Here is a 14,873-nt window from a genome sequence, read left to right on the forward strand (position 1 = left end):
AAAGATGACAACAATGAGATCAAATGTTATTCCATCTTGTAGAAAAATATACATAATTACTTATCATAAAGATGACACACTGAGTTGCAGACAGGCACAATTAAAAGACACTCACATAAAAAGCTTTTGACCAGAGCCTTCATCAGCAAAAGAGAAATACACACTATTCTTACACACAAGCAAGCACACCTCATGCACACATGACCACCAACTCAGCAGCTCAGGCCGGAATTCGTTTTTACTATTATTAGCTGGAGATATTCTTTTGTGTATAATAAATAAATCAACAGCAAAAAAAAGCACACATAATGAAAATTCATCACAGTAGTTATGTCCACAACTGTAAATGTCATCCACAGCAACAAACACAACAGAAGATGTGACCAAGTTCATACTCTGATATGCTACTGCTATGGTAGCTCTTCCGTAGACCTCTACCTGTCAATCACTTTTTTTAATCTGATTAGGGTAAGTGTGTGTGTAGTAACACTGATATATGCCAGGGGCCAAAATAAAAATAATAAACTATGTGCTGCTAAAAGAGGTTTATTTATCTATATAAACACAATCACTGTTCCAAAGATGGAGCCTTGGCTAGTAATAATTTGCAGTCCAACCACAGATTTAACAGCCACAGTTTAATAAATTCACTTCATCATCTTCATAGTTTGATTAAGATTAGTATGTTTCATAAAGATTTATGATGAAAGGCTCCATAACAGAATTCTTGCTAATTTCTCATTATTAATCTTCGAGTTGCATGTCTTTATCAGTCTGCCCAAGCAGAGAATTTTGTACTTTTGAGAGCTTCATTTCTAAGATTCTCAACATCGCCAATTTTAAATATACTGTTTTTCTCTGCAATGTATGATTGTATCAGTGCCTATTTAACCTCTGCAGGACTGTAATGACTTGGTCTCCATGTTGTTTTGCATTCTTGTCTGATTCACAACAAACGGTTGCAGACTTGTGGGCACTGACAAACAGCAGCACCAATCGCACTTTCTGATAAGTTGTGGGAGAAGCCACTGCTCTATAACTGATGATGATATTTGTTTTCCCAGTATTTGCAGTATGGACTTTGCTGGTTTTCACTGAATGGATTATGGCATTGGCCATCAGAGAGACACAACCACACAAACTCACAATTATCAGAGTGTCATGCCCCCAGTTCATTTAAATCATATTGATCTTATGTCAGTCTGATTTACACGTGTTCATCACTGTAACAAATGTGAGAATTTCCATGTTTCGGATATTTTGTGCTGTTCTTTGCAGTCACATGATCGCTCCTATTCACAAATACATCATTGTACAATGACTGAAGTCCACATCCTTTAATATTCATATTACCCATCATGTTTCGTTAACAGCTGCAGCTTCATTCTCACAGAAAACAACATTTTCTGCAATATGGTATCAACCTTTATAATACACATTAAATATTATGTGAAGGATGATTTTTTTTTTTAGTGACAGTATCACTTCCCTCATTATGATATAAAAGACGGGCACCCACCAATTTTAATGCAAACATTTACTTAGCTCAGCATCCACTGCACAGTCCTCACACACTTCAGTTGCTCTCACCCGGGAATTTACAATACATGGGAATATCTTTTCTGTTTGTGACTACTGAAGAAATCCATACATAGCCCTGTATTATAAAAACAGATGTATGTTTGTGTGTTCCATATCTTCTTCTAAACCATTGGACCTATTTCAATCAAACTTGGTACATGTATCCCTTACTGTCGGGCAACAAGTGCTGTGGGGGTAAGAACCACCTACCTATCATAGTTCAGGAGAGAAAAAAATCATAAACAATGAGATGCGTGAAAAACTGCCAAATCATGCATGGCATTTAAATTTATTACTTCTGAGCTACTAACTCTATTTGCAATATATTTCACAGACAGTATACACGTATGCTGCTAAATGCACCTACAAAATTATATCATTGTGTGACATGTATAGCACATAGATTAGGAGATATGATGCCATAAACATTGAGATATTTGAAAAACTGCTGCATTATGCATGACATTTAAATTTATTACTTCTTTGCTACTAATTTTATTAGCAACATATTTCACAGACAGTATCCACATATGCTGCAGAATGTAACTCCAGAATTATATCATTGTATGACATACAGATTGGGAGATATGATGTCGTGAACACTGAGATGCATGAAAAACTGATGTATCACACATGACATTTAAATTTATTACTTCCTTGTTACTAACTTTATTCGCAACTTATTTCACAAACAGTATCCACATATACCGCTGAATGTACCTACAAAATATATCATTGTGTGACCCATAGTTCAAGAGTTATGACACCATAAACACCGAGATGCATGTAAACATGCTGTATCATGCATGCATTTTTAATACATTTATTCTTTACTACTAAATACTTCTACACTGGAGTCAACTTAAGGAAATCCGTGATACCTGGCAGTGCTTTTGACAGCTTTCAACTGCAAAGCACAAATGGCTGTAGGCCAAAACAATAGTTGTCTATAGAGTTACGAAGAAGTGTTGCCACAGAAATGTTTACAAAACTGCATTGCAGACATGTGAAGCAGCTGCACCCAACATACAGAAACTGTCCTGGATCAACTCAAACCAAGTCTACTGCAGGGGTACATATATGGTTTCATTTCTATTAGAAAATTGGTAAAATGAATACGCGATAAATGCGGGATTTGCCAGCTAGTTATACATACAAAATACTATAACTCTAGCCTGCTAGTGTAACAATGGGTTTATTTATTTTCTGTCATTCTAACAAACATTACCAGAATGATATAGCTGTCAACAAAGGTAGACTCAAGTGATAATCACCAGTGGCGATTCAAAGCAAACTCAGTCACATCTGAAATTAACAGGAATGGAGGAACAACAATACTGGCTGCAGCATTACATGGTTTACAGGTTCTTGTTACTGTGGATCCTCGCATCACCTGTCCTCTAAAAGAAGCAGTAGCATATAAACTCAGTTACTTTTCTATAGATACAGAAAGTACAGATAATTTGCAGACAAAAATTTCTCTTCCTCTCTCTCTCTTTTTGGCTTGGGCAATGGGTTAGACAGTAGACAATAGTTAATGTAAAAAGTTTTTGTTTATACATGATGTGTCTAAAAAGTTTGGTGAATGGTGCCATAACTGAACGGCAACTTGGAGCATGTGTGCGTGCATGCGCAGTGGTCTTCAGAGACTTGAGGAGAATCGATACACAGCATGCACTGCATGTGATTGGCTCTGTAAACAGATTGCAATCAGCTGACTGTAGTCAGTGTGAGAGGAAGTGTCACGGCACAATAGAGCAATGTGTAAACATCTAGTTCTGTTACAAACTGGGGAAGACTGCAACAGAGGCACATGGAATGTTGGTGCAGGTGTACGGGAGGGCAGCTGGGGCAGAAAATGTGTTTACAAATGGTTTAAACAATTCCATGAAGGGAAGGAAACAACTGAGGATGAGCCACGTTCCAGTCAGCCATCGACAATCAGAACCTCAAAAAAGATCGAGAAAGTGTGACAAATGCTGGCACAAGAACGGCATCGGACTCTCACATTGATTGCGGAGGCACTGGGCATTAGCAAGTACATGATGAACACCATCAGCCACGATGATTTGAGTAAGCGGAAGATCTGCTCCTGATTTGTGCCACACAAGCTCACAGATGAGAAGAAAGCAAAACGGATGGAAACTGCTGGTGATTTCATTTCCATGTGTGACCAGGATCCATTGCTCCTGAGCACCATCATCACGGGAGATGAGATTTGGTGCTACCAGTTTGATCCAGAATCAAAACGGCAACTGATGTCATGGTGCTCACAATCTTCCTCATGACCAAAAAAAACCTGTCTGCAAAAATCCAACGTGAAAACACTGTTGATCGCCTTCTTCGACAACAACAGCATCATTCACAAGGAATTTGTTGCTGTAGGTCAGACCATTAATGCTGTGTTTTACCAGTCCATTTTGAACTGATTGTTACATATCCAGCGTTTGGTCCGAGTTGCACAGGACCGGAAAATGGATGCTGCTCCATGACAACACACCTGCACACTGCGCGATCCATGTGCGCCAATTCCTGGCGCAGAAGATGGTAACTGTTCTTGAACACCCTCCATAATCCCCTGATCTGGCTCCTGCCAACTTCTGTTTCCCCACTTGAAGGTGGCCATGAAATGTAAACGTTGTGCGGACGTGAATGCCATCAAACGTCTTGTGGCAGCTGTTCTGTGATCGATTCCACAGGAGGCCTTTGCTGATAGATTTCAGAAGCTGTACGAGTGTTGGCAAAAGTGTGTTGTAGTGGGTAGCGACTATTTTGAAGGGCAATAAAGAACATTTGATGTACGAGGGTGATTTGAAAAGTTCTCAGAACTGAACAGAAAAAAAGTACTTACAACACTGAAATTTTTTTAATTTTTCAATGTAGTCTCCTTGTAGATTAATGCACTTGGTCCAACGATGTTCCACTGCCTTGATCCCATCTCGAAAATGAGTTTCCTCCCGGCCTTCAAAAATAGTTGTCAACTCCGGCTATCAATTTTCGTTTGAAGTGAATCTTCATCCAACAAGAAAAATTTTCAGTTTTGGGATGAGATGGAAGTCTGATGGAGCCATATCAGTTGAATAAGGTGGGTGTGGCGACAATTCATACCTTAGTTCGTGTAATTTTGCCAAGGTGACAGGACACGTGTGCATCGCTTCACGTCAAGAGCCATGGCAACCATTTTGCAGACAATTTTTTCCATTTCTAATTCTTCAGTTAAAATGTGATATACCCTTTCAGATGACATTTGGCAAGCGTGAGCAATTTCACACACTTTCAATCGGCAATCCTCCATGACCATTTTGTGCACTTTTGCAATGATTTCTGGAGTAGTGACACACCTTGGCCAACCACTATGCGGATCATCATCTAATCTCCCCCAACCAAATTTAAATTCTTTTTTCCACTTGGCAACAGTTGAATATTAAGGAGCAGAGTCCCCCTGTGTATTCTGGGAATCAGCATGAATGTCCTTTGCTTTCATACCTTTCTTTACGAAGCACTTAATCACTGATTGAATATTGATTTTTTCCATTTTCGCAAATCACTATGCTGGAACAACAACAGAGCCAGGTCTCCACCACAGCTTTCTTCCAAGAGCACTAACATGGCACATGTTTACACGCAACAGTCCAATGAATATCACGTGAACAACTCATTGTGCTAGCGCTGACCTCTCTTGGCGATTCCGAGAACCTTTCAAACCACCCTCCTATCATTTGTTTCGTTTGTTGTCTGATAGAGTTCACCGGACTTTTTAGACACATCACATATGAATGAGCTTCAGGCACTCCCAGTGGCCAAATAGGAAGCTGTGCACAAATGCCAGAACAAGAAGCTATGGGTGAGACTTCCTGGTTTGGGTTGAAAATATGTAACAGATCTGTACAAGCGAAAGTGTGTCACATTTGCTAGAAGACCCACACCAGTGAATGCCAGAAAAAGTAGGGTTTCCCCAAGTCATGGCCTTCTTTTGCTTCTTGCACATGTTTCATTTAGATAAAGCACCTTGAAATCTTTGTAATGTGTTCATTCTAGATAATTAATTTTATGATCTTACAACTTCTTTTTCATGACCTGCAGAAAAGTAGTGATAGCTCTGTAAATACTGGTTTGTGTTAAAAATAGTACAAACTTTTCAACTGCTTACAGCATTATCTATACACCATTTGATTACCCATATACATAGAAAAGTTAATATATACAGGGAGTTCCCAAGAAACACTGACACACTTTAGGGATCCTTACACCAGAACAAGAAAGAAATATCTGGTAAACAAGGGCTCTAAAGTGCATACCTTAAGAGATATGAGCACTTGTTCATCTTTAATACTATGAAACACATCTCTTTTACTGCAAACTATTTGCTTTTCACAAATATCCCCCAGGCTGTGGCTAAGCCATGTCTCTGCAATATCCTTTCTTTCAGGAGTGCTAGTTCTGCATGGTTCGCAGAAGAGCTTCTGTAAAGTTTGGAAGGTAGGAGACGAGATACTGCAGAAGTAAAGCTGTGATGACAGGGCGTGAGTCGTGCTTGGGTAGCTCAGATGGTAGAGCACTTGCCCGCGAAAGGAAAACGTCCCGAGTGTGAGTCTCGGTCCGGCACACAGTTTTAATCTGCCAGGAAGTTTCATATAAGTTTAAGTTTTGTTTTCTTCATACCTTTTTATGTTTCTCTACTCAATTTTTCATTGTACTTTCTCACAGTCTACTGAAAATATCTACAAGCGCAGTTTTATTTAATTCAACACATTTTATCATATTACTATTATGATTTCCTTTAAATTTTCACCCTCTCTTTAACCCTCGAGCAGGTGCATTGTTTTTCACAACACCAGCAAGGGCACGGCACACATTGCACACATGTAAGGAATTGCTGTATTTATATTACCGAGATAAATGTGAATGAGTAAAATTACAGCTTAATCATATTTTAATTAAATTACAATAAAATAAACTAAAATTATTTGAGCTAAATCACTGTTTAATTAAAAATTACAAAATAAACCTTTGATTGTATGACTCTGTTGCTGCACACATCACCCAACCATAATAACATACTCAAAGCATTAAACACTACAGTTGCATCAGATCCCTTATTTGATTCCTAATTATCTCATAGATAATTCCCTCACTGTGAGATTGTGCTGCTAGCTTAGAACCTGGGTTATTTTCTTGCGTGGATCATAAATTTTTTCCTCACTTTATTTGCTGTTTATTTTGTATTACTGTTGATCACTCGGACATCTGAGAACACATTACTGTGGTAACTGAAGCAGTAATGAAGGAATAGGTATGGGCTCACAACTGTAAAACAACTATGAAACTGTACATAACAACATTATTTTTATATTTATATATAATGGAAGGAAACATTCCACGTGGGAAAAATTATATATAAAAACAAAGATGAGGTGACTTACCGAACAAAAGCGCTGGCAGGTCGATAGACACACAAACAAACACAAACATACACACAAAATTCAAGCTTTCGCAACAAACTGTTGCCTCATCAGGAAAGAGGGAAGGAGAGGGGAAGACGAAAGGAAGTGGGTTTTAAGGGAGAGGGTAAGGAGTCATTCCAATCCCGGGAGCGGAAAGACTTACCTTAGGGGGAAAAAAGGACAGGTATACACTCGCACACACGCACATATGGATATGTTTGTGTGTCTATCGACCTGCCAGCGCTTTTGTTCGGTAAGTCACCTCATCTTTGTTTATATATATAATTTAAAACAAGCTGTAACTTACCAAATGAAAGCGTTGGTATGTTGATAGAGACAATAAACACACAAATTTCAAGCTTTTGCAACCCAAGGTTGCTTCATCAGGAAAGAGGGAAGGAGAGGGAAAGACGAAAGGATGTGGGTTTTAAGGGAGGGGTAAGGAGTCATTCCAATCCTTGGAGCGGAAAGACTTACCTTAGGCGGGGAAAAGGGACAGGTATACACACACACACACATATCCATCCGCACATATACAGACACAAGCAGAGATTTGTAAATGCAAAGAGGTTGGGCAGAGATGTCAGTCGAGGCGGAAGTACAGAGGCAAAGATGTTGTTGAATGAAAGGTGAGGTACAAGCGGCGGCAACTAGAAATTAGCGTAACGTGTTACCCACCAGGCCTCAACCTCCGCTAATTTCTAATTGCCGCTGCTCTTACCTCACCTGTCATTCAACAACATCTTTGCCTCACTACTTCCGCTTCGACTGACATCTCTGCCCAACCTCTTTGCATTTACAAATATCTACCTGTGTCTGTATATGTGCGGATGGATGTGTGTGTGTGTGTGTGTGTGTGTGTGTGTGTGTGTGTGTGTGCGTGCGAGTGTATACCTGTCCCGTTTTTCCCCCTAAGGTAAGTCTTTCCGCTCCCGGAATTGGAATGACTCTTTACCCCTCCCTTAAAACCCACATCCTTTCATCTTTCCCTCTCCTTCCCTCTTTCCTGATGAAGCAACCATGGGTTGCGAAAGCTTGAAATTTGTGTGTTTATTGACAGCATCTTTGTTTTTAGATATATTTTTCCCACGTGGAATGTTTCCCTCTATTATATTATTAACAACATTATTTGTGAGACTGGCTCACTTTATACACAGGCGAACCCACTCAAGAGTTAATAAATGGGTTTTTAATTTGATATTTAACCAAACAAATTTGAAAGTTTTGAATTTTTCACTATACAGTGTCGTCAAAACATATAAATTGTACAATACATATTGATTTGCATTACTTTTCTTTGGGTACTGTACTCTGGTTTCCAGAGCTTCTGCTGCTGATCACTGTTGAGTCTTGTAACAGGATTCCATTCTGTGAAGTCTGTGACTTCTCCTCATCCCGCGTTGTAGACAAACCAGTTGAAGGAAATGTCAAGCCAGATAAAGAATGCCTCTCCTTGGACCTCCTTGGACTAACAACTGTTGTCACTGATGACTCAGTGCTAGAGTCATCACTCTCACCATTCATGGTAAGTTTTGGCTCTGTTTCTGGCTTTGTCAATTTAGCATTTCCTTCTTTGACACTGGAAGCCTATAAATTAATAGAAACACAGATATGAATTCCAAATACACAGTAAAAATCAAGGTTCTTGCTATTAGTAAGACAAAGAAAAATTTGTGATGAATATACACACTAGTAAAAGAAAAAACAAGCAGTCATCCCAAAAAAGAAGTATAATACACTCATGTTTTTACAGAGTCTGGGGAACTACATATTTAGCACGGCAACATACAACTCTTCATTCCACAACTATAGCAATTTGAAAAAACACTCAAAGGATGTGGGGACATTTGGGTCACTTGATCTCAGTTCTACCGAGCATGTCAAACTCTATGTGAGAGATTGCAATGGCTCATGGGTGGCTGAGGGAAAAAATATGTGAATGTCATTGGGCTGCTAATTACAATCCGTAGGCTCTTCTTGTCATTACTGGGGATGATAAATTTAGATTCCCTTTCCTGCATTAGTAATTATAATGATGAGATAAAACTGCTCCTGATGATATTAACTAGTAAGATAATCACTAGGATTAGCCAATCCAGGTGCAAACTACGTGAAATGATGAACTGCATTACAATGTTTCAAAAGTTTATTGTCTTTAAAATGATCACACAATCTCGAAGAATGGTGACACCAACTATTTCACTGAGTGGTTAAAAGGAACTTGAACCCACAATATTGCGGCTGGTAAGCTCATTATATAAAATTTTATAAATTGAAAAACTGCTGAAAACATTAATGAAGATCACTGCTAATTATTAAAGGAGAATAAATCACACACTAACTTGCACCTAATTACAGTCAAACTGCACATGACAGGAAATTCTATGTGCTGATAGGTAAAACTGAGACAAAGTTCAAATTTAGTGTTCAGAAATAGTCTGAAACCCACTTAACATAAGAATCACAGTTCCAGACAGTCACCTGGCAGAAAATAATCAGACAGCTAACTAGATCCTGAGTTTTCTAAGTTCACCTACTAAACTAACTGTAAAAACTTTTCTCTTCCTAAAGCATATGCAGCAGGAATCACCTCTCAGCCTGACCAAGATCTTGCTTCAATGAGCTCACACCAAACACTCCCTGACCAGCATAGGTCCATCTCCAACCAGGTCGTACAGAACTCTTCCCACGTCATGATGGCCATCACCCTCACATAGCTCAGTCTATGTGCCTCCACAAAATTCTCCTTTATGTCACTTAACAAGGTTCACAGTTTTCACTAGCATCACTTACATCTTTTTATACAGGGTACTTATGAATGATTTGACTGCGCCATTAACTGTGCACTGAAATTCTAGTCTAAAATGATACATAAAGTTGTATGTGTAATAATTCACCCAATAATTAAAGTTGAATAACTGCAAACTTTGTTGCAGTGCTCAAAAAGGGTTCTTTCACCTTGTACCATTAATGTTATTACAATTATTAATTTGGCACCAATTTCATAATGAAATTTTACAGCTCTTTTTGTTGTATTACTCAGAATTTACATATCTTTAATAGCTCACTAGTTACTAATGAAAATACGCAAAACAACAAACAAACATACAATAACAATTATAAATCTTAAGAACTAATGATTGTAAATTATGTTACAATCTCTGCCAATGTGTATTGCATTGCTGTATGTTAACATATTTTGTAGTAGTTTTTATATCAATTTTCAATTAATTCCAATTAAAATGTGCCTCACTCACTGCTGAATTAATTACACTACAAGCCATGTTAATGTAATAGTTGAAGTGCCTCACTGAGAGCTACAAATTGATTGTCTGATCTTCATTGTACATTAATTAGTAAAGAAATTATTATACTTTTGCACAGGAAAATGTCTCACTGCTGTATCTTTTTATATACAATGGTTACAGATAATATTTATTCATTGGCAGAATTTTAATGCTCCCCTCTTTCACATGATGTATCATCCATCATTGTATGACTAACCATTTGCTTCCTATGAGCACAAATGTGAATAATAGTCAGCCGCCATTGTGCAATCAATGACTGAGCTGATGCCACGTCCATAGTATTTCAACTTTGACAGATAAGCATGGCGCAGCCATTTTACAGTTGTCAGCACGCATGGAAATGGGACCAACACAAGTTAGCGCATGGACCAAATACAGCACTGCATCTGACTACGCATACAAGCCCAGCTGGCAACATGGCTGACCTGTAAGTCATGAAGCATGTGCCATTCAAATGCCACTCACAACCAAATGTCTCTTTCATACATAAACACAGAGTCATGTCACAAGATACATCATGACTATCCTCCAATCAGTATCAGAGAACTTGTGTAGTAAACAGCTAAGTGATCATACTTCTGTACAGCTTCCTATTATTGTCATTGTTCTGTGATGATCTAATGATGAGATCAGAGAGAGTTGAAGTTCAGACACGACTAAAGAGAGATCTCTAATTCAGTAGCTCACAGCGTACATAGACAATGTGCAAAATAAAAATGGTCTGTAAAGTGTTTGTAAAGCTGATCTGGGACTGTCCCTTGTTAATGTACAGGTAAACTGCCCATCAGAGAAAATGCTGGAAACCATGATAGCAATGCACCATTCGGTTGCTGCCACGTATCTGTGCATATGCATTTCCTGCATGCTATGTCCTGAGTATTTCACTGTGTCATTATGTATGAATGAGTGAGAGGAGCAGACACGTTTAGTGACTTATTGAATTCAGCACAAAATGATGCTTACCATAAAATAGCTTCCAAATTTTTTTTTTCTTCTCCCCAAAATTATTAGTTTTTTCCTTCAAATTTTATGATATATTCAATCTGTCGATTTTTGTGAAATGTGCACATTCCCTAAAAATTTCAAATATTGACCCAGGGCTTATTCAACTTAACATGAATATGTATTACATGCCTTTGATTATTAGGAGTTAATGAGCTAACTAGTTTGCCCAAAAACTGTGCTAACTACATCAGTAATTGCAGATGTCATTATCATACTTCATATGTAAACATACACTTGATTACTGACTTCCTGATAAAGCATATGGCAAAGATGTAGAACTCAGTAAACCACCCATCCAATGATGAAAATATGTTAGCAATTCTTGGAATCACTTAGTTTCAGAGTAATTAAAATTCTTAGTTAAATCATTGTTACTGAAATAGAATCCCATATTTAGACAAACAAGCCAGTATAATTCAATAGAAATTATTTATGTAAATTGTAATTTATGAAAATCCAGCAAACAACAATAGCTAAATTCAGTTCTAATTAATGTGAACTTATAACTGAGGCATATTGGAAGCTTTCTTAAGTCAGGCTGCAGTGAGTTTGAAAAGAGCAAGTCCTATGTCCACCAATATGGGGAATGTACCACAGTCAATGTGGTATAAATTACAAGTTAGAAAATGTAGGATTTCTTGTCTGAGAGTTTATTCAATAATTCAGTGACCGTTTTAAATGATTAATCGGACTGTGAATGTGCTAACTAGTATCATGCACTGTATCAGATTTCAATAATGATCATCATCACTGTTACAATAAGGTCAGATTGTGAACTGCTTTGTTTCCAATAGTTATTTACTGTGCACATCGCTTTCCTTTCAAGAAAAATGACTTACGAACTTTAATCAATGATTGTGTTAATTATTTGTTTGCCATCTGTGTACTTTTGTGAATAATCACTTCAGTGTTGGGTTATTGCACTCAAACAATCACATCATGCGATATGAACCGAATGTAGTATATACCTATCTGTTTATCAGTGCGTAAATTAAAAATAGATGCTACACGAACTGGCCATAAACATTAGTTCCTTCAGTGATCAATGTGCAATTATGGTGTCTGAACTGTAATCTCAGTGTAGACTAGTTTATTGACAACAGCCTACTTTCAACACCAACTTTTCAGCCAGTTTCAATGGACGCGCAGTTACCAAGGCCAAATTTCTACAGGTAACAGAAAGGCTACAGGGTCAACCATATATCATTCTTATTGTAAATATTTTCTGGGCCAGTTTTATTCTGCCCATCCCATACAAGAATAAACAGAAATATTTGTATCACATTAATAGAAAAAGAAGGAAACATTGGCACAGGTATTTACAGCAAAATTTTCTCTTTCTATCAAAATTTATGACCATGCCGCTCAAATTTTAAAGGGGAAGCTGAAGCCATCAGATTGTAACAAGTCAGCTAAACAACTTTTCACACACATTCAACAGAGTAGTAATATATTTGGATTACAGAGCAGCAGTATCCACAATTATCAATATACGAGATCAAAGAATAATTAAAACACTACAACAGAAGAACAAGATAACTGAAGTTCAGTGGATACCATCTCACTGTCGCTTAGATGGGAACAAAAAGCACATTTTCTAGCCAATAATAGAACAAAAATCAAACAGATTGAGATAGACCACTATTAACAACATATTTCAAGAAGAATTAAAATGATCCAACAAAATTTTATTTGAGGGAAAGATCTGGAAAAACCTCATGTATGACTTGTTAGTACCAGACCAAGAAGAGAAGCAGTAACCATCTTCCACTAGGCTACTGGACATGATTGTTTGCCCGCCCACCTGCATAAGATGTACAGAATGTTTTCTATGTCACAAGATTGGTTCAATCATGAACAAACAACATTTAAAAGAGCATACAAAATTAAAAGACTGTAATTTAAGCCTCAAGACATTGTATTGCGAATCATAGACCCAAATGACAATAAGTCAAGTGCAGGACACTAAAATAATAATAATAGTAATTATTATTATTATTATTATTATTATTATTACTACAACAGCTGACAGCTAATATCACATATAGAGAGATCCTTTTATAACGATTGTTGCTGAAATAGTGTCTCTCTATTCCATATCTGCAAAAGTTCTCTTTCATACAACTGAAGTTGGTTGGTACTACAGGCTACTGAGGAACATGGTCTGCTTCCTAACTGCTGTTTATGATAATGTGCTTAAGATATTACTGAAAAATGATAAAGGAGTGCGATGGTGTTAGCATATCAATGTGCTATGTGGCCAATGCTGACTAACAATTAAGCAAAATAACTATGTACCCTTCAAATAGCTTCTAATATCTATGAGGCTCCCTGGGTCTTACTCCAGGGCTCCAAATAAGGTAAAATCAAAACACAGGTCTTCTAAGAGGTGAATGATGTGATGTGATGACTTTTTAGTCATGAACACAGGAGAATGGAGGTTTTTCTTCATACTGGGATTTAGAAAATACAATGAGATTGGGAAAAATCTGAATCCAAAGTATCACATGTCACAGTTAGTATGACTAAGAAAAAAGAAAACAGGATCACAGGCGAAGAGAGAGAAGTGAAGAAGAAAGCAGGAATGAATAAATCTACGAGGGACATAATATGAGGTTTTATTTTTTATTTTATTTTACACGTCTAGTTCCTTAGGAACAAATTGAGGAGCAAATCTCGAAGGTCATGGAATATGTCAGTACATGAAATTACAACAAAAAAGTAATAACAGGTAAAATAAAATGTTTATGACCCCAAAAAAGATAAGCCATAAATTTATGCAAACACAATCAACAATACAACACAGGAATCATCTTAATTTTTAAGGACCTCCTCGACAGAATAGAAGGAAGGGGGCTCCTTGACAGAATAGGAGGAATGCATTCAACAGTATAACACAATAATCATCTTAATTTTTCAAGGAACTCCTCGACAGAACAGAAGGAGTGACCCATGAGGAAACATTTCTACTTCAATTTGAAGCATGTGGAATATTGCTAAGATTTTTTAATTCTTGTGGTAGATTATTGAAAATGGGTGCAGCAGTATACTGCACACCTTTCTGCACGAGAGTCAAGGTAGTGCGATCCAAATGCAGACTGGATTTCTGTCTAGTCCTAACTGAGTGAATGCTGCTAATTCTTGGGAATAAGCTGATATCATTAACAAGAAAAAACAGTAAAAAAAATATGTATCGAGAGCTCAATTTCTGAATACCCAGACTAGTGAAGAGGGGTCGACAAGAGGCTCATGAGCCTAAACAGCTTATTGCCCGAACTGCCCATTTCTGAGCCAAAAATATCCTTTCAGAATGGGAAGAGTTACACCAAAATATAATACCGTAAGTCAGAAGCAAATGAAAATAAGCAAAGTGGATTAAATTTTGTGTCAAACTATCACATACTTCAGATACCGTTCCGATAGCAAAAATGGCAGCGTTAAGTCTTTGAACAAGATCCTGAATGTGGGCTTTCCACGACAGTTTACTATCTATCTATTTGAACTGATCAGTTTCACTAATCATATGTCCATCCTG

General features: G+C 37.5%; 1 protein-coding gene across 2 annotated transcripts in view; it reads right to left on the reverse strand.

The window, feature by feature from the left end:
* Positions 1 to 14,873, reverse strand: part of LOC124777442 (cilium assembly protein DZIP1-like) — a 286,339-nt gene that overhangs the window by 48,943 nt on the left and 222,523 nt on the right. For both annotated transcript variants that reach the window (XM_047252852.1, XM_047252853.1), the window contains one exon: positions 8,317 to 8,612. In XM_047252852.1, coding sequence (XP_047108808.1) covers positions 8,317 to 8,612 — 296 coding nt within the window. The remainder of the gene's footprint in view (positions 1 to 8,316; positions 8,613 to 14,873) is intronic.

Source organism: Schistocerca piceifrons, chromosome 2 (assembly GCF_021461385.2).
Source record: "Schistocerca piceifrons isolate TAMUIC-IGC-003096 chromosome 2, iqSchPice1.1, whole genome shotgun sequence".
Classification (NCBI taxonomy): domain Eukaryota; kingdom Metazoa; phylum Arthropoda; class Insecta; order Orthoptera; family Acrididae; genus Schistocerca; species Schistocerca piceifrons.